We start from the raw sequence: 22,024 nt of genomic DNA on the forward strand, positions 1-22,024 counted from the left end.
AGTCAAAGTGAATAATGCCAAATAGCATGATAGTGAGGTGTGTGTTTTTCCAGCCAGCAGAAAGGGTTTGTCCCTGGTGATCTCTCTAACCCCTCCCAGTATAAATTGTCTGGATGTTTAGCATTGCGGCACACAAATTGTTTTGGAAAGGATGTGGTGTTGGATTTTCTGACTGGTTTGTATAGACCAAATGTGGCTGGGACAAGGAAGAAGGGGAAGGACAGAAGGGAAGACAGAGCGCAGAGGGCACCAGCCAAAAGGAAAAATAAAAGATCTCAATGCAGAGAATCAAGCAGTTGTCCAAAGCAAGAGTCACAGATTTGACACAAAAGCTTGCAAAGTCATGGACAAAAAAAAAAAAAGTGTAAAGAAAGATTGTCAAAGTCTCAGAGCTCCAAAAAGTAACTTTTCATTTATTATATTAAACAATGACATTTCTTATTATATTAAACAATAAACACATGAGATGGGTTAAAATTAAAATTAAAATATCTTTCAATTTGTTATGATATTTGAAAGATAAATATAACTACAATAATGTACATATTTGGAGATATTAGTCAAATTTAGGTCAACACTGCAATTTCCACTTTGTGTTTCCACCTTTTTTAGGTCAGGCTAAAGAGCATCATATTAAAAGGGACAGCAGAAGAGCACTCTATAATTGTAACAGCAGAAGGAACCATAGTCACTAGTTCTTATTTTTAAAGTTCAAATTAAAGGGGAAGGCAGAAGTTGGAAAAATGAAAATTCCGTTTTATAACAAATTAACCTTTATTTATAAAACTTTCAAGTAAAAAGAACAGTATATCAACTGATAAAACAGGTGTGTCAATGAATAACAGTTAACATATTTATTCTAAAAATAAATCTTCTATGATTTCACCATACTACAAGCAAAATTCCTTTCCAAGAAAAGATGTTTGTTGTGAAGTCTGCAGAGAGACGCACTAGTTGATACACAACAAAAACTTAGCTGTTCCACCACTGTAGGAAGGTATTTGAACCAGATCATTATTAGCACAGACCAATTCACTTTAACAGAGTTCCAGCTCTAAATGAGGATTAAACAGAAATGAAATTCCTGAGAGGGAGGAATAAAACACATAAGAAGGGAGAAATCAAACTCTTACATGAGGGAAAGCAACAATTCTACTTGGACCAAAATTCCTTGGGCCTCAGTTCTACAGAATAAATACTCTTCTCAATGGAGAAACACTAAAGAAAATAGTAACCCCAAAGGGATTATAAGAAGAATCCACGAAAAGTGCATTTCCTTTGAGCATAAGATGACAAAATAATTTCTACAAAATTTCTGACAACAGATTTCACAGACAGGAATTTAAAAACCAAACCACTAACACACACACACACACACCACCCCCCCAAACAAAACAAACAAACAAAAAAAACCCCAAAAAAGGTGATGCAGTCAGACACAGCTTGGAATTTCCTACACTTTGAGAGCACGTTACATGAAACAAAATACAGTCAGGACTGATGATCATCACAGGGCAGAGATTTCCTAAGGAAAAATTTGCCAATATAAAAATATTTCATACAGCATTACGGTAGAAGTACTACTTTTATGAGCATCTGTTTTTATTGCAGAATGACTGGTATGTTTTACAACAAGATTATTTGAATAGAACTTTGGGAAACCACTCGAGGCAAATGTGAACCTGCTGGTCTGTAATGTGGGTAATTCAATACCTGTGCCCTACATGCAACGTTTGCGTGCGTAGGTTCAACGTGAATAATTGTCCGTCTTTCCTGTTTTAACTGTTGTGCCTCAGTGCTGTGTGCAATTCATGGTTTTCCATGAGTCATTCCAGCAGTGACGAGACTCTGCATAAAACACACATGTGCCACTATAAAAGCCTACTAAACTCTTAGTGATTGCTCAACATACCACAGAGTCTAATAATTTATCCGAGTAGAAAGTAGAATCACCTCCATTCTTTCCTCAAAGCCAAGAATGCAATGGATTGTCATTCCTCCTGAAGTAACAGCTTAGGTGGAAAGGGAGGAAAAACAGATCTGAAATCCAGATGACAATTACGTGCAACCTATATAACTGGAATGAAGCAAGAAAAGCACGTTTTTCCACCTTAGTGTATGACTGTTTGGGGTGTATGGGAATAGCTCCTTAAAAAAAACTTGTAACAAAGGGAAAAAAAAAAAAAAAAAAGAGAAACTACAAGCAAATGTAGGAGAAAAAAATCATTGCCTCAGCCTACAGAAAAAAGAACAGATGATATGACCATCACACGCAAGAAGATCAGAAATTGAGCCTACATTTCAAAGAGACAATTAAACTCAAAAGAATGTGAAATCACACCCAGTGCAGATGATACCTACTTTCTGCCAGGTTTCTCTTACACTTGGCACAGCTAGCAAACACAGTTTTTCATGCCAATGGAAGTAATCTTAAAACAAATGTATTAGAAGTAATCTTTTCTTTTTTTTTTTTCTTTCACCAGAACTTTGAAATTCTAAGAGCCATGCTCTAATCTGCATTTCTGTAAAAATTCCATTTCTGTATCCATCCCTGTTTAGAGAATACATACACACAAGCCTCAATATATAGAATATATATGCATATTCTACATATTCATTGTATATACATGTTTTATGTACAGCATAAGTAGCTATATACTAGACATAGTATGTGGACATATATAGTATATACACACACTATTATTATACAATACACTGTATATATATATACACACAGACACAAATAATATGGATCTCAATGTACACTGTATATGCATTGTGTATACTCACATTTTATGTATCTTGCATTGTACATATTTTCTCTGCCCAAATAGCAACAGGCCTATTTGTGCTTTAAATTTCACTGTTCTGGAGGAAGAAGGTGCTCAATGTCTCGCGATGAGAGTTTTGCCTTAGAAGAACAAGTGCAGATTTTATACAAAACACTGAGTTACCAGCATAAGAGAAGAACACGGGTAATCCTCCTTTTCAGACAGAAAACTGTATTAAATACAAGGGGGAGAAATCACAGCTAAGTTTTCTTCTACTGCAGTGTCTAAAATTTTGACTCAGGAGTGTTTCAGTGAACCTAAGATCACTACATCTAATACATTGTGTACAGAGGACGTGTTCTGCCCTCCTTCGTTTGCTTGATCTTCTGTTACTGTCCAAGCAAATAGGAAGAATAGGTCAACAAGGAATTAGGAAAACAAGCAATTAGTTCTAACACTATGTGGAATGCTTGATTAATTCACATTTCTGGCTTCCTGCTGAACATCTTGAGAATACCGATGCGTTGCCTTAGAAGCATTATAAATTACAGTATTGTAGAGCACTGAAAAGTAGCAGAAAGTCTTGTTACGGTACGTAACTCAGAAAATGAATCAAGCTGTTTAGCTCATCCGCCTCGTCCCACTGGAGTGACACCACCCAAGCCGTAGTCCAAAAGCGGGTTTCCTTTCTAGAATGGCACTATGCACGAGCAGGGTTTTCTTAGAGCAGAAGAGACACCACAAAGACTCAGGCCCAAAAGAAAATTGAGAATCTTACACACGGATACCATTTTTTTAATTTCACTGAGAATCCTGCAGCCATTCAATGTTGAAAATTGCTCTTTCATATTAAAAGTTTTGTCCCATGCTAGCTACAGATCCAAGTTTGCTCTCAGAGACCTCAAGTCCTGCACACCAACAGGCAAGAGAATTTGTTGACATTTTAGTATGTTGGATCATTTAATCTAACGTATTTTAGAGAAAAGATAACACAATGGGAAGGGATTTCAAATCAGGTTCTGTAAAACCAGAAGTATCTTCTACTGCATTCCAACGGGGTCACTAAAAGACAGTATTAAAGACCATTATATGGTTGTTTCTGATACCCTTTGGAGAGGAATTAAGATTCCCATTATCTATAGTACCATTAGCATAAGACAGACACAGCAAACGGGGAATTGTGGCTCCTAAGACTGCATTTTGAGATATATGGATTTCAGCTTTGTCATATGTATCACTGCAAATGTAAATGGATGCACACACAGACACCCACCCATATGCCTACTCACAGAAGCCTGAGACAACAAACGCCACATCTATACTGCATTTCAGAGCTGAAAACTATCAAGATTATGAGAATGATCCAACCTGATTCGTATCTGTGTAAAGAAAGCATCCAAAATAAGGCAAATACAACAGAATGGGGGAAGATTGCTTTCATTCAGTGAACAGGCACGATCCCTGTATTATGAAAGATAAAAGCCAGCAAGGACATAAAAAAATATAAATGCATTAAGATGATGAAGGAATACCACATTTAAAAAAAAATAGAGAAAATGTTGGAAGATAAGGGCTGCATCAGTAAAACCACAGAATGTTCAGCTTTGTATTCCCACAGAAGCAACAACAGGAAAGCGGATGCATATTAAGGACATTTAAAAAATTTTGTGCTAGATGTCCATTCTATTGAGACATAAAAGTCCAAGGCAAGGACAACCGAAGTTTTAGAATTCCTGTAATCAGCAAAGGCATTTTTAGTAAATAAATAATTCACAGACTTACCATAAGGACTTAATTTTCTGTATGACATGTAAACCACATTCTGTTAGCCTTACCAAGTGGAAGTATTGAGCTCTACAGATACATATCAAATATGTTCCTACTTGGACCTACTACTGCAAGCCGTATTTTAAAGCCAATCCAGTCTACCAGCACTCCAATAACATATGCACAGACATGCATTTGGCAAATAAATCTGTTTCAACTTGGCCTTATTTCAGCTAAATTACCTTTGACCTGTAGCCCTGTAAGATAAGACAGGTGGAAGTAAAGAAACAGAGGTAGGGACGGTCTGACACAGTCAATCAGGTAACACAATTAACATGGTCTAATATTAACTACAGTTCCGGTGGTTGGAGCAAAAGAGGGTAAAAATGAATTGTAGGGGTGAACACTGCTCAAGCTGTGTAAGTTTTCCATTGCTTGGTTTGACATGAAAGCAGCACTCAAACTTGTATCACAATCCTGCAATTCTATTTGCTTCTGAGATAAAGCAAGATTTTACCTAATGATTTAATTGCCGAATTATTTGTCCAATTTACAACAACTGAATTAACTCCCTCTTTTACAACACCATATACAATTATTAAAACTCAATGCAAACAACTCCTTAAATTAGAACTACTTATTTATAGAGGCTTAGATTTCATAATATTTTATACAGTTCACTATGCTTGTATTCATCATATATAAATCACCAGATTTTCCCGTAAAAGCCACATCTCCTGGGAAAAAAGGGACCATCTAATAAGGAACTTATCCTGAAGACTTTGACATAGATGATGCAGATGTCATACTGATTAGCCTACCGTGAATTATTAAATAAATGTAATGAGTGAATGGAAGCTAATTCTAGAAATATTATCTTTTTATGATATACGAAGTTCATAATGCAGCCTACAAAAGCCAATGGAATTCCGGTTATAAAAAGCCAGATTCACAAGTTTCAGTTTACTATATGCAACATTGTCTTCCAGATAAGGAAACTTTGCTTTCAGTACCTTAGGATCATACATTAAATTTCTTACAAGCAGTAAATTTTATCTAGAACATATAATACAACTTATACAGTGTTTCCTGTGTATTACGCACTTGGAAAGCCACACAGAGCCCAGTTTGATGTAACTAGCCAATCTTGTTTAGAGTTGAAGGTAACAAAAATTATTTTCACAACATAAACCAAGAATTTAGTATTTTTATAAAAGCCACGTTTAAAGGTTTCACTTGGACAGGGTGGAGCCAAAGAACCTCTATTTAAGAGTTTGGCATATCAGCCTTACTGAGTGCAATAGCCAACTCAAGGTCTTCTTGTTCTTGCCTCCGCAACCGAGCTAATCTTTCTTGCTCTGCTTTTTCACTCTCGCGCTTTGCCCACGCCAGCTGCTGTTCTTCATTTCCAAACTAAAAAATGAAAATGGAAAATAAATTAATAACTTGACAAAAAAGCCAGAAGAAATTATGTGAAAATTACAATGAATCAGACTTATTAAATATATGAATCAAGTATACCAAGCTGTCTTAGGGTAGCTCTTCTGGATTAACACACTCACTGATTTCCTCACTTCATCCTTTTATTTATTTCCTTAATTTCTTCCTCCTCCCACCAGGAAACTAACCCATCTGGGCTGCACATCCCTGCATCCGTGTCTCAGTTGTGTATGAAAATGGTCAGGGGACTGGAGCCAAACAAAAACTCCAGAAACACAAAAAAGCGCAGGTTAGTGGTTTGGGAGCATAGCAACCTACATCCATTTTTAAGAATAGTAAATAGCTAGTAAAAACAAAAGAGTTATTTACTCTTGTGCAACTCCGCTGCAGAGTTTTATTATAGTAGCTCCTGCTACAGGCGAGGGGTTTTGATACTGACTCTGGAGATGCGTGGGAAGTTTCATCACCAACTCAAAAGTTACAAAAAGTGTTACTGTTTGTAAAACACATGCAGAGCTTGTCCAGTAAGAAACAATATAAGGAAATCAAATTTACTTCAGCAGAAAACACTAAGGAAATATAACACATAACATTCAGCTTCTAAGTCTGTTTGAGCTTCCTAAACCACGTTTAAGTACACTGCAGTGGAACTATTCCAAAATGATATTCCAGTATTTACCATTCAAGTATGCAAAACTTTGCTTGTTTGAAGTTTCTGCACAGAGTATTAAATATTTTATTGAAGTCATAACAATTTAAAACTCAAATATAATCTGTTACTGTTTAATTTTAGCATTCACTGAAGAGGATGGTGTTAACAGAAGCGTTCCCACAGCTGCATGCAAATGTTTACATTACATCCCACTTCTAAAATTTGCCTTGTACTATCTTTTTTTCAGCATTCAGGAAAACATATTATTTGGGGTTGGGTTTTTTTGGAAAACAACATGGAATTTATAGTTTCAATTTCAGCTGAATGTATACTGCAAAAATCGCCCTGTGGTCCACAACACAGTGGCTCTGAACATGGCAGAAGATGCTGTTGCACTAGCTGACACAGCTACATCTTCCCGGACAAGCCTGAAATATTGAACTACTAAATGTAACTAAGTGCTAGACCTATGCCTAGCTGCATATATACAACGGGATGGCCCCCACCCCTGCCTTTTCCACTATGCATTGCATCTATAATTTGTAATTTTAAATAGATGCACCTATTTGAATTTCTTTCAAGCAGAGTCCAATTCTTATTTACTTATAATTTAGTTAAATTGTGCTTTATCTACGTGCTCCCAGATGCGCACAATTTCTCATTTTATTTCTCTATGATTTTTCAGATGATTTGATGCAAAAAAACCAACTTTAAAATTACTTTTCTTCAAACATAAGTCTGCTTTCCCTGTTAACAAAATTTAATGAGGATCTTTGCCTTCAATGTTACTGAAATCCAATAGAAGTGCCACACATTTTACTTTTAAAATGAAGAAAACCTACTATCACTATTCATTTAAATAATGTCAGCTGACAGGTAAGATTTAAAAGCCCACTAACACTTTAAATAGATGATTTTTTTTTTCCCAAGATACAGTAAGGACGGACTGAAGTGGAAGTAAGACTTCTCCACTTATTCCAAGAATTCAATAAGATCATATAGCTAGGATGGATAATAAGCTACTATTTTCAGAAATACAATAAAGCTTTGGCCAAAACCTTCTGGGGTGTTGTTTGTTTTTTTTTTGTTTTTTTTTTTTAAAGTTGAGAAAACAGTTTTACTTATACAGCTTACAACTTAGCGTAAGTCTTCCAAAGCTTATGAGAGTCCCAATTATGATTTGTTTATAGTACACAAGTTATATTTTTGTGGTTAGAAGTGCAGAGTAAAAAAAAAAAAACAAAACAGGAAAAATAGACAAGTGATTCATTGGAAACAAATCTGGATGTGCCTTACACTAACAAATGGTTAAAGTAAAATTTTCAGGAGCATAACTCTGACCATTAGGTAGTGAAATACACAACAGTTCATTAATGCCACTGATTCTCGCACAGATTGCCTATCAAAAGGTAAATTACTTGTATTTCAGTTACATTAAGACAGTAATGTTTTTTTTGCACATGTCCAGGTTTCAAGAAGGCTGTAAATACATATCACATATCTGTCATTTCATTGAAAACCTCTTTTTTTCATCTCTTTTTCAGAAGTACAGTTAGACCCAAGGCGTAAATGAGGATAACAGCAGGCTGCAGTGAAATTAATCAAATACACAAGAGCTACACTGACTTGTCTTTACTAAATTACTAGCTTAAGTTAAGAAAAAAGATAAAAATCAGTATAGTTCCAAGTGCTCTGTTTCTTGGAAATTTAAACACCTTCTGTTGGAGAAAATATTGCTTTTCTTCTTGTTCTGTAAACTGAAGCTGGAACCTAGAAACACCTGAAACATGAGCTACCACAAGACTTTGTTTTGTTCCAAGGAGTTGTATTTAATACCAACGGAAAAGTTAAGAATGCAATGAGAATATACTTAGAACTACTGGGTGCATGAATTTGCCAGTGTCCCAAAAAAAAAAAAAAAAAAAAAAAAAAAAAAAGGGGGTGGCAAAAAAGCCAGATTTTCTAGAGTGCTGGTAAAAATCTACTGAAGGTCCTCATGCAACTTCTTTGTAACACTAAAGACTTCCAATTAAAAATCAGATTATTCAGTTATTCAAACCTACATGATTCTATGATTCTGTTCTCAGATTCCATGGACTCAAACTATGTGTCAAAAAAACTTCTGTAAGTATAATTGCTTTTAATTTCCATTATGAATAAAGTTTCCCAAATATCAGGCAAAGAGAAGCACAATATTCTTGCTGATTACAAGGTAACTAGCACACTTAAAGACTACATATAGAAGGATTAGGAATTAGGAAGTGTAGCAACGTAATTGTGTTATAGGCAAGCAAAAAATACCCCAACAAACTGAAAAGAACAGGGATCAAGTCTCTCCCTTTTCAGTCAAATTCAGTTAATGCTTTTTTTTTTTTTCTTCTTACAGCAGGAGAAAACAATTCACAAAACTGACTGAAAAATTAATTTAATTTGATGAAATGCCACTTAACAGTAATTACACGTGGCTGCTGCTCACAATCTCATTTTCCCTACTTTTTCCTTCTCTTCTAAAGTTAATCTCATCTCCTAAAAACCTGATGGCACAGTAAATTTAACACTGGAACACCCACTGGGATGGGGATCAGAGATTTTTGTTGATAATCTGATGCAATCACTCAGCATAAGACACAATTTTAAGAAATGCAGTCTGTAAAGTAAGATGACAGTAGTTGGGTAACAGTCATTCCATTCCATTATTTGTCTTTCACTGAAGGAAGAAATTAGATGGTGTTCAAGAAATTTCAGATAAAGCAAGTTTTGCGTCTTATTTTTATTAATAATGTCACCATTTTGTATACAATCACAGAATTTAACTGTGCAAATTCAACAGGCTAAGTACTAACTGTGGTAAAGCATACATAGTATCTCAAACTTTGAAGTCTTCAGCATCATAAATTAAAGCACCGAGGCCAGCTAAAAGTATGCACAGATGACCTCAACTAACAATATCAAATAGGAAAGTGATACACATGTACTCACAACTAGGGGAAAAAACAGTAAAAATAAGCAACCTGAAAGACTTAGCTGAGAGATCTCCACTTGTTGAACACTGAACTGTGTCCATCAAAGTTAGGTAACAGATTAAGTTGGCAATTTTACTGCATGGCAATGTGACAAGAACAAAAACACATGAAAGGAGGAAGAAGCCTGATGGCTGTGGATGGAACAGATACCTATCTACTCATGGAAGCAATAAGAACCACACTACTACTACATTTACAATGACTTCCAATTCAGTCATGTACCTGTCAGCACTAAAAACAAAGCCAGGCTTTTAGAAACCCTGATATTTTTTAATGAATGGGCACTTGGCTTTGCTTTTAAACCTTCCAATACTGTGGTTCTGGAGTGCAGTATGGACGTTTCTATATTGGTTCTACAAAACAATGTTGTTTTCTTTGTCTAACAAGGGCTCTTCTGCAATATCAGTGACGAACAAAATTCAACAGCTAAATTTGCAATCTCTGTCTCGTATATGTATATTTATGACCACATTCCATCATATACAGCAAACACTGCAACAGGATTGTCAGAACTTTTTTCACAAACAATTACAAATACTTTATGGAACCTTTCCCTTTCAGGATTTGCTTCTCAGGATATGATGAAATTGCTATATAAATGTTTTCAACAACTGGTTCTGAATCTTTACATTGGCTCCCAAAAAATCTGTTTACAAAATAGCCTCCATGCAACAAAAACAATACACAGATTCTGCTACAAAGAATTTGTGAGTCAAGGCACACTGTACTAAAATAATTTTAAATGCAAGTAAACCCTTTAAAATTTAGTACAAAACTTCTTTTTTATTGAAATAATGCCTTTTTATTACAGAAATATTAATACAAAAACAATGAGGACAGCATGAAGGTACTAAGAGACAGAAGCCAGTGAACAGTAGGTTTGCAGTTAAAACAAAAACCCAATAGATTGCTGCAAGCAGAGCAGAAAGTGGTTTGCTCAGAGACAATGAACTTAACTTACAGAGCTGAAGTCTGCAAACCCCAAGGAAGAGTCTTTAGAAGTTTTACTTGAAGAGGAGGGAGCAAATGGATCTTTTCCACTAAATGGGTCCCCAAACCCCTTTTTACTTTGAAACGGGTCACTGCTGTCAGCCCCAAATGGCTGGAATGGATCATGGGGCTTGGAAAAATCTGAAGACCCAAGGTGGCTTACAGGAGTACTTTTACCTGGAAAGTTTAGGAAAAAAAAACAAACAACAAAAGGAGAAAAAGAGAAGTTACTTACCATGGACAATGCAAACCCCTTAAATAGGAAACTGCTGATACACTTTAGCATCATCCATTCTTCCTGGGGTAGCTTAAAATTTCACCAAATACAGTGGTACTCATTTCTCAATGCAAATCACCTCTGACAGTTTTATTTAAATGAATTTATCTTACTTATACATACTGTAATATTAATACCATCAAAATTTTAAATTATAAAAATCAATACAAAGACATTTGGCCTAAAGAATTTGACAAGTATGACTTCAGTTCATTTTCTAGGATTAGAGATATTTCAAGTTTAAGTTTGTGATTATATAAAAGACATAATACTTAAAAATTTAAATCACTACAGATAAATAATCACGTTAAATAGAATTAAATAGTAACTTAACTGTGACTTCACAGAATGCATACATTCTAGGTTTTTTTTTTTCCTGGAACTGGTTTATCCTTCTACTACCACATGTACAAGGGAAAAGAGACTGATTAAGAAATCGCCTTGTGCTGGGGTGCTTGCTGTGCAACCCACCTTTTGTAGGCGACTGCTTATTCTTATATTCTACCCCAATGACAATTGAAATCACAGAAACTATTGTGTGCGCTCAAAAATAATGGTTGCATATTTATTGCAATTAGAACATTAATGGTTAATTTTTAATTCCCCTTGCAAAAAGTACTAATTTGTTGGGTCAAATAACTGAACAAATAAATGCAATTTTTTTTTTCCTCTTAAAAAAGATTGCTCCTGACAAGTATGCAATCTAGCCTCCAGGGAAAATACTACTTGGATGAACAATCCAGATGATAAAGTGTACTTGAAAATGACAAAGGAAGATCTAGAAACATTTTTAAAATAAACAAATATTTACAACTTCCTGTATTACCTGAATTACATACATTATTTGCATTAATAAAGCAATTTTTTTTGAAACATCCAATTCTTTGAACTATAATTTAATAGGAATCTTACAATGTATTCACATCAGGATACACATACTATGAAAGCACAGAGAAATGGACTCAAATCCCCAAATTTCAGAGTATGTACTTGGCACATGTAAGACATAGCCTGATTTAAGAAGGTACTTCAGTAGTTGCTCATGCACTTTATAGTATTTGCTCAAATCCGTGGAAACCCTCCTTCATCAGAGAAAAACAGAGATCAGCAAACTCGCAGGAAATAACTAAGCTATTCAGCAGCCTGCCTTCACCTGCTGTTAAATCACAGCTCAGCCTCGCTTATCCCAGGGGCCGGCCAAAAGTCCATCTCCCCTTGCCCTCAGTATGCCAGATGCTGAGCCCTCTGCCATCAGCAGGCTCTGCACCGTGCTGCCGGCACCACCTAAATGATAGCACCGGGTGCAGGGGTCTACAGCCCCCAAACGCAGCCTGGCACAGAATTACAGGACAGCTGAAGGAATGATGCAGACCCTTATCTCATTAGTGCACTGTTCATGTCAGACTCAGGCCTCAGATGCTTCAGGGAAAGCATGAAGCAAGAAAGTCCACAGCTGAACAAGCAGAGAGAAAGAGACTTAGAAAACAAGACACATGCAGCAGGAGGTATAACTGGATTTGATTAGTTTTAGGAGTATTCAAGGGGAACCTGATCATAGTCCTACAGGCAAGTCTTCCATCAAGAAAAAGGCTAACAGATTTAGATTTTACCAAGAGAGATATCCATTAGACAATCTGTAACATTTTTAGAACTTAAGAACACTCAAAACTGCCTAGGGAACTTGTTGCATTCCATCACCGTATCCATAAGGTTTGAGAAACGGTTTTTAGAAATCACACTGATTTAGCTGCCTTGAAGCTGGGGGGATAAATGAGATCACTTAGAAGTTCGCTCCAGTACCGGTTTTCATGGTTCAGTACGTGCTCTGTCCTGGTTAACAGATGTGGCAAGGATATACAGATACCCATATTAGCAACCACATGTGGGACTTCTAAAGAGGCAGATCAGACCAGTGATTTGTCCTTCATGGAAGGAAGTGACAAAATATACAGGAAATACCAGCAGGATTTGCTCTCCCCACGGGCATGGGCACTTCTCTACCACTGTTTCAAACCACCTTTCCTATCAAGAGGCTAGTTTGGTTGTCCGGAGTGCTGCGTTTACATCCCACTCATCGCCACAGCTTTCATATCACACCTTCAGTCACTGCGATGTAGGGTTAGGTAAGTAACAAAATTAGCAAAGCCGGTAAGAAATGAGTAACTCAGCATTTTGTATGTAATCCTCCAGATAAGAGAGCAACTTAAAATAAGTTACAAAGAGAATTAAAGTACCTGCATTTCTAATTTCAGGTCAAGGCAAAACCAAGAGCCCCCTACAATTTTTCCTCCTTCCTCTCCTGCCAGTTACTCCTGCCTAGCATCCTTCACTTTGTACTACCCCAAACCAATTCTGATTGATAAGAGGCCAAACCAGCCCATTTTAAGCTGCCCTTTTCTTAGGTTAAATCTGCTGCTGCCGAAACCACTTTGTGGAACTGGTGACTGTTACGTTGCAAACCCTGCATTTGTATTATTTGCTCAACAAACCTGTTTTTTCTAGGTGGCCTGTATCATGTTTTTGCACGAAGCCCTGAGTAGTTTCAGAACATACACAAAGCTTTGGGGTTTCTCGTGCTTCATCTTCACAACAGATCACAGAGAATAATGCTGCTGTAGAGGAAATGTCACCATGAATACTAGAGTTACTGCTAATAATATTGAAAATTTTCACTTTTTGTCGCAAGTGCCATTTTCTTCAGTTTTCTCTATGCTAAAGAATAAAAGAGGGCTATAATTTTGTTAGTTTGAAGAAAAGGCAAAAGAAGCAAACGCTTATAATATCAGGTTTATTTTTGCAGAGCAAGTTTAAGTGCTGTGCCCATGCTGAACACAGCAATCCTGGCACTCACGAGAGTCCTCAACCAGCCCTTTTTCACCGCACTTTGTACGTTGCTTGTAGTTTGTTTTACCCTGCCACACTTAGCAAACATGGTTCTGAGGCCTGGCAGAAGTTTTTTTGGTTCTATTAGATGTTTAAAGTTACTCATTTATTAGCCACAAATTACTAATAACAACACCAGAATTATCTTTCTGACATCTTTGCTGGCATACACCAAGTGTGAAACTCCCAATGCAGTAAATGCACTGCATCTTCAGTACACAAAGATTTTTGTATTTCCATGTTCAGTATATCAAGAATGTGGGTACAGTATTTCTATAACGTAAAGCAAAAATACCCAAACCACATGAAAAAGTCACCAACTGAACTGAAGGACACTGGTAAAATCCTAATAGTGCAAAATATACTCTTTGTATTAACTGAGATTGCATTAATCCTATATTCACTGGAAAATGTGACATTTTCACATGATACCGCTCACCGTTTTTGAGGTATGGCAGTATGAAAGTGCAGGCAAACAGTTGTAACCCTTACTTATTTGATTTTTCTGCTAATAGTTTCAGGGGAAAAAAGTTCAGAAAAAAGCAAAACAGGTCCTATTCTGAAACCACAGCAGTTTCAGCAGTTACCCAAGTGGTGCACCCAAACCACACTGAGGACTCACTTCAGCAAAAAGAGATGATGAACAAAATGGTTTACCACAGCAAATGCTGTTAACTTATAGTGAACTCCACCCATACGAAGGGTTTATCTAATTTCATACCCCACAGCCAACTTCAGGGTTGAGATCTATAGTTCAAGACCAATATAATCTCCCTGGTTGGATGCAATTACAGAATCTGTCTTACTGAATTACAAGATATTGACAATGAAACAATGAAGTGAAATATTTATAGTTGTCTCTATATTCTGTGTTTCAGTGATGGTCCTAGCTTTCTGCTTAGCAGAGTATCTTACTGCATGATGAGAAGCAGCATGTTTTCCTGTGTGTAAGGACGGGATTATGCATGCTCACAGGCAAACAGGGCAGAGTTAACATAACATGACTTTAAACTTTTACTAAACAAGTATTCCTTTCCAGGAAACTTTCTAAAGTGAAAAATATGCTTTAAGAACTCAAGGGTTGTGCTACACAGGGTAAGTAGTGCTAATGTCAGTTAAGTCCATGCCTGTAATTTTACTTAAACCTACAATACCAGGGTTTCTACCTCTCACATCTTTTACATGGCAGAGGAAGTGTTACTCTAGAAAACTTCGGAGACTCTGAAATACGCAAGGTGCCTCCCAGAACATCTTTCTCTTGACACTTCACCAAGTTTATGTCTCATTCCTAACTTACTCAGCATGTTTTTCACCATCCTGTTAAATTATGCAGTTTTTCCACTGATGCAGAATAAAACTTTCATAAACTGTGAACTTTAGGAACTTCTACAAAAATTATGACTAGTTTTCAAAAAGTGCTTGAAGCTGAGTTATGTTAAAACCGATTTTCCACTGAATATTTAAAAAGTATTTGTCTTCAGCAGGAGTTATTTCTGCGCTGTTTTTAAACTTAGCTTTCTGGTGATAATGCTCTTCGCACAAAATCACAATATATACTTTTAGTAACAGAAAGAAGGATTTTTCCTATGCAAAACAACCTTGAAACTGTTTTTGCTTAGTATTTGCAAAATTTGCACATTGAGCTAGCCTGTAACTGAAAACTTTAGCTTAAGAGAAATATTCTGAAAACAACTTCTTGACAGGTGAGAAATCGTTATACATTCACCCTAACAATCTGTTCTGAAACAGATTCTGAACAACCTTCTTTCAAAAATTGGTACTGAAATATCTTTACTGTGAGCGATCAGCATAAACAACAGAATCAAAGCGTGAATGGAATCTTTAGTTTGTGGCTGGGCAGGTGCTCCACCCATGAGTCATTTATCCTACATAACAAGGGATGCCTGTGTTCTAATGCAACTGTCAGGTCTTCTAGAAGGCATGAAAATTTTTTTTTTAAAAAAGTTTTCCTGTCAGTCACAAATTCTAAGGCTAAATTTTTCACTCTTGGTTGCAGATGAGGGGAAAAAAAAAAAAAGAAAAAGGTAAACAGGCACCATGCTACTTGTGAATAACTCTGGGTACTCAAGAAGCTCTAAGGAAACAGGTGTGTGGTACCACTCGGAAATAAACATAACACTCCTGTGCTCATGCAACTAATAAAAGCACACAACTCTATACTCTCCTCCAGACCAAACAGATTGATCCCCACAACTTGAATATGCCCTTGCAAATAAATGCAGGGGAACTATTTTACATTGTTTTCCAATTAATTCTTGCTTTTGTTCATAGCTCTTAATTACATCTATTATACCTAACACAGCTTCTTTCTTCTTAAAATTAGCTCGCTAAATACACAGAGCAAACTTCTATGCAAATTCGTATGCAGAGGATACATGGTGCACCTCAAAAAAAAGAATGGACACAAAGCCATGATGTGTTTAAACACCAAGTATTCATGAGACCTCTTATTTGAAGAAATGATATCAGTAAATGCATATAACAAAGCATTCAGGCTTTGATTTGCATGGCTTTTTAAAGCCAGATACTGAACAACCTGTGAAGTCTTAATTTTCTTCTGAGACCCTGAAGACACAGCACAGGCCAACACACCCTACTAGAAACCACGTATATGTCCAACTCAAAAAGTAGCAGAGATCTGTGCTCTTTTTTCCTCACTGAACACTGTCAATATGAAGTCAATGTGAACCAACAGTGCTCTGGTGCTATAAAGCAGTCTTTACAGATGAAAAATAAGCCTAAAATGGTAAAAACAGTCAAACCATAAAATGCCTAAAATTTGAAGAAGTGACACATACGAAAAAGAACTATATTTATCGTTGACATAAAGGAGGAGGAAGCATCAAATACAAAGGAAGACAGCAGCAGAGCAGGGCTGTACAAACATCACCATTCCGTGAGCTGCTTGCACCGCCCTTCTGATTTCTGCAAGCACAGTGCTGGCTGACAGCATTAAGCATCCAATTATGCACAGCAGTAGCAAGAGGCATCTATTAACGCTTCAAGGTGTGCAAAAGACATCCCACAGCATGAAGCTAGCTCAAAACCTTCTATCTAGACAACTCAGGTCCAGGTAAGCCTGGAAAATGTGTGCATACCCCACCCCCATATCCACTCACTAAAGCTCTGAGGTCAAACTGCCTTCAGGATATTTTCTTTCAGAATGTACATTCTTAATTATGAGTATTTAAGTGGGCAAATCATCTTAGATTTACCTTCCAAGGTCCATGCACTGTATGAACAGAACAGAAAGCTGCTCTGGCAGTTGGCTATTAATTTTTCTTGGATTTCTAGCTTCCCTGGGGCTGACAACAATCTTCTCCTGCAACCACACTTGTGAAGAAACTGCAAAGAATCCTCACCTACAACTAGGAAATTACTGTTTCTGTTGATGATGGATTGCAACAGTCATCACAACTAGAAGAGTTTTCAGATTAGTTCAGTAAAATACTAAGATCCTGAAGATCTTAACAGATCTTTAATAGATCTTAAAGCTCTGACCTCTTCATTTTTTTTAAGCCATCAACAGGCTCAGATATAATTTCTCTATCTGCCAATTGGCAAGATGAAAACAACACGACTTGGATCAGTGACTGATCCAAGTCCTGTTGTTTTCATCTTGCCAATGTCAGCAGGGGCCTTTTTCTGACTTTATCGGTGAGCAAAATACATCTAGCAGTTTTGCAATTTGTGATTTGGTAAAAATACTGAAACCAAATACCTTGGCTTTTTAAATTTATGATAAACAACAGCATCACTATTATATCGTAATAATTTCTAGTCACTCATATTAAACACTGTGCAAACTTTTGTGCTTGCACTGAGGTCTTCTGGGGCTCCACACAAGCCAGGCATCTCTGAGGGATTATAATCATACTTCTTAATTCAAGGCAAGCTGGTTAGTCCCCTATTCTGTCTTCTGAAGAGTTTTCCCAAGATTTTGACATTTCAAAACAACTACCAGTCATAAAGCCAGTGTGAGAACAGAATTGAAGTCCTTACCTCAAACACAGAGGTGCCAACTTGAAGTTCACTATTGATACCCACCACTTCTATCAGTCCCTAAGATACAATATATTTAATATAAATTACAACACTTACACAGGCTAAAAAAGGCTTGAGAGATTAAGAAGTAATTGGTTTTATTAAATAACCATTGCAAGAAGAAAGCACACTGAAACTGGAGAGTATGTTTTTTTTCCTGTGCTTTTCGGACTTTTATTCTTTCAAGGTTAAGAAGGTCAAAACCACTATAAGCAAGCAATAAAAAATTAGAAGAGGTTGAAGGTTACACACTGGTTAGTGGTGAAGGTTCTTCCACTAATATCACTGGTTAACAGTACTGTTATAACCGCAATGTGGAATGCATGGTGCTGCATTTAAAGGAAGTGGTAAGGGTGGGGCAAAAGCAGTAGGTCCCACGATCAAAGCACTAGAGCATTGAATTTTACTTATAACCCAATCACTGACACCCACACAGCAACTTCCTGTACTTTAAAAAAAAATAAAAAAAAAAAGAAAAAGAAAAAAAATCTGTTTCTCTCTTTTTGTAATCAACAACTTTTACCTAGAAACTAGTTAGCGGTGAACTCTGACTGATTTCAATCTGCAGCTCATGGTAGAAAGCATAATGGTTAATCTGTGAGAACCTACAAAAAACATTTTAACTGACAGGTTTCAGTGTATCAGCTCTTCCAGACTTTAATCTTAATTACACAAGAGTCCTACAAAACTCAACTAGCGTTAAGAAATATAAAGCAACCAGAAGTTCAGTAGTGCTAAACACTACAGGTAATCCTCTATAACAGAAAATAAAATGTACTTACAAATCTACCAAACTTAGCTATGTTTTAGGACAGCTTCAGAAAATAATTTGCACTGGAATCTAGATCTCTGTCATAGGGCACCTTTGGTTAAGTTTGTCAATATGCACCACTATTACTTTTGTTAGTAGAGGTAAATAATATTGTCTTGGTTTCTGTTTATCATAGTCCATTATGCAAAGCACAGGCATGTTTATATCTTAATAATTTTTTGGTGCTTTTTGAGCAATATTCAAGATAAAGCATCAATCAATACAGAAAATCTTCCACTTTGCTGCAAAGAAACCTTTAAGTTCTCCAGTACCACCTGGTGAACATCAATTTCACCTAAGTCCTAGAAGAGCTCTATGAAATCTTACATCCATTAGGAACTTCACGGACTATGAATGCATTCCTCAAGAGAAAGCACATGCACATACTCCCTTCGGGATTTTCATTAGAACAGTACAGTCAGAAGAGCTGAAGAGCTTTTCCTTAGTTGATCTTACTCAACCTAAACAGAGAATCTTAAACCAGCTAAGGGACAAAGATACTGATTTTTCAAATCCTTGCATGTAACAGGTATGTTGGAGCTTTGATGTATACTGGTATCCAGGCTTGCTGCTTCTGAAACACCTTCTTGTCATTCTACATTTTCATTCACTGATCTATTAGCCTTCCTCCAATTCTCTTTAAAGATTCTGCACTTCACCTTTAAATAGTTAGGTTGAAAAACACAATAGAGCCTTCAATCAGCAAAACAAACATGAAATTTCTCTTGGATCAAGCAAGGATCAATTTCAGACTGTGACATCTAAAAGATCTTGAAGATTTTGGTTCAAAAAGGAGTGAGAAAGAAGAAAAATTATTTATGAAGAACAGAACAATTGTAAGCTTGAGATCCAGCCTGAGATACAACTTTAATGAAATAATCTCATGACTGTCATCCCCTCTCTTAACCTTAGTTTTTGAGAAGGGAAAGATAAGGATCTCAAGGGTGTCTAATCCATGCCATGCAGTTGGCCTATCCCTGCCAGATAGTAATAACCACAGACAGCTGTGAACTGAACTATCATAGCTACTTCCCAATGTCCAAGCTTTGAAAAAAGCCAAACACCCACTAAACCCAAACAAATCAACTAGAACAACCAACCGATCTCACTTTACAAGTGGCCAGCAAACAGGTCAGGATTAACAAGGCCAATGATTACCCAACGCAATCCTGCTACTGGCAAAGCTGGCAGTCGCAGAGAAGTTCCCTTAAGCATGGTATGAAGACTGTCTCCAGAGCCTTTATATGAGAGCAGCTAATCTGAACTGCACATTCCTTTTACAGGTCTTTCCAGGGACATCTGAAAGCCTTTTAAGCTGCCCTTCACTAAACAGTGAAGAGAAGCTATGTCTGAAGCATTTCCCTGGCCCCATGTTCGGCTCTGAGGGTTTGCTCTGCCTCTGCGCAAAAGCAAGTCCTGATGCACAGCTCTTTGTTCAGCTGGACAAAACACAGACACGTGGGCAAAATGGGAACTGTGGCACACTGCCCATCCCCTGATTGTCCAGAACACCTTGCAATACCTCGGTGCATTGATCAAACAACACTTGCATGTCACACAACTAAAAAGCTTTGCATATAGAAAAGCACTGAACTGGGAACAATCCCTGGTGCATTTTGCTAGTTTCCACAACCAACAACTACCTGGGAAATCAGGCTGCTTTCATTGCTCTGCAAAAATACTCATTAGTATTTTCTACTTGACTGTTGAGCGTTGAGGACAAGTAAAACTTTATATTAGATCTTCATTGCACCTGCCCAACAAAATGCAAGGAAACCACACAAGTGCTTTTCAATACTAAAAATCCCCACCAACAGAAAGGACAGTTTTACTAAAAAGGGTATGAAATGGGAACAGAAAGGCAAACTGCAGATTTGGCTGGTAACAACTGGCATTTATTCATCCTTCAGCAAGATCTTTATCACCCACTTGTTTTTTAATTAAACAGACCAATGAGAAAGGTACGAAACAACGGAAGTTTCTTGTCTGTTGTTTGTTTTCTGAGCAGCGTTCCCATTTCTAACTCTTGTATCTCTTGCTAGAATCGCAGTATATTACTATATAATTTCTCATGCTTTTAGTAACCACTGAAGGTTGCCTTAGTTGTGGAAGGAAGGGAGGAGTATAACTGCATAAGCACATGAGGCTCATTTGCTTTAAAAAAAAAACCCTGCTTTGTTTCCTCCTCAGTCTACTTTATCATAACAACATTTGCTTTTGGTAGAGCAGCGAACCTTACAAATGTGTCTCCCAAGAAGAGGGGAAGGCACATTTAAATAATTTTTTTAACAGACTGATAAAAGGCTGAGTGCACACGTCTAAATTCAAAACAAATTATTAAAGCTTAATGTTCTCCAAAATTGCTCAGTATGTATAAAAGAGGGAATGAAGAGACATAAATCCAAAACCACCATGTAGGTGAATCAATCCTATGACATCTATTTCTCATCTTTGCTGCTACCATTACACTGCATTTGCTAGGAATAATCATGTTTCAAACCAGAAACAGAAAGAAACCACATGAAAGAGATAATACAGGTATATTTAGTATTTGTTTGACTCGTTCAACTTTACATGGGCCCTTTAAACACTAAATTATTTTATGTAGACATTTCTTAAAAAGAAAGATGGCCACTTACATACTTTCCTTGAAAACCAAATAAAGAAAAATAACATCCACAATGGTAAATAAGATTACCTTCAGCTTTTATATTTCTGCTTTTATTCGTGTCCCATTTGTTGATACTTGTCAACATTATATATTATGCGGGTTTTTAATCACTAAAGGCTCTCTAGTACCTCAAAAGTAGAAGATATTTACACAAGTAAGCACGGAACAGCCACTTCAAGAACTCTCCCACAATCCTAGAGCATTTCCTGACACATTGTCATCAATACTCACCTACACAGAACCTCATCATTTGAATTCAGGGTTTTAGTGTGCATCATCATCTCTTAAGCAATAAAATCATAGTAATAGGAATAAATAAATGCTACTGCAATGGCCTGCTTACAAGTTTACCATATTAAATAGTATTTTCCAATCCTTGGATCAGTCTACAGATAGTTAACAACATCCTCAGGATACCCCTGTAATAGAAGGCTCTTTCCACGTTCTCCAAGGAGCTAGCTCTAGCATAACTGGTTTGCAAAACCAGCCAGATCAACAATACCTGTTATAAACAGGATGGGTGCAGGCTGCATGCTTCACTCCAAAATGCAACAGCAGACAGGTAGACAATCCACACATGTAGACAGGGAGACATTAACAATGGATCCGTTTTTTGTGTGTTATGCTTCCTAACACTGTCAGTGGATACATGAGCATACTAGATGTTGACTCAC

At 36.8% G+C, this 22,024-nt stretch overlaps 1 protein-coding gene across 12 annotated transcripts in view; it reads right to left on the reverse strand.

Moving 5' to 3' along the window:
• Positions 1-393: 393 nt before the first annotated feature.
• EPS15L1 (epidermal growth factor receptor pathway substrate 15 like 1) overlaps positions 394-22,024 on the reverse strand; it is a 45,984-nt gene continuing 24,353 nt past the window's right edge. For 9 of the 12 annotated variants that reach the window (XM_055707128.1, XM_055707121.1, XM_055707127.1 and 6 more), the window contains 2 exons: positions 10,615-10,820; positions 394-5,951 (listed from right to left, as the gene is read on the reverse strand). In XM_055707128.1, the coding sequence (XP_055563103.1) occupies positions 5,805-5,951; positions 10,615-10,820 (353 nt within the window). In that variant the 3' untranslated portion in view covers positions 394-5,804. Of the gene's footprint in view, positions 5,952-9,016; positions 10,821-22,024 lie in introns of those variants that run through there. The other 3 variants (XM_055707123.1, XM_055707125.1, XM_055707129.1) reach the window with 2 other exon arrangements.

This window comes from Falco cherrug, chromosome 4 (assembly GCF_023634085.1).
Source record: "Falco cherrug isolate bFalChe1 chromosome 4, bFalChe1.pri, whole genome shotgun sequence".
Classification (NCBI taxonomy): domain Eukaryota; kingdom Metazoa; phylum Chordata; class Aves; order Falconiformes; family Falconidae; genus Falco; species Falco cherrug.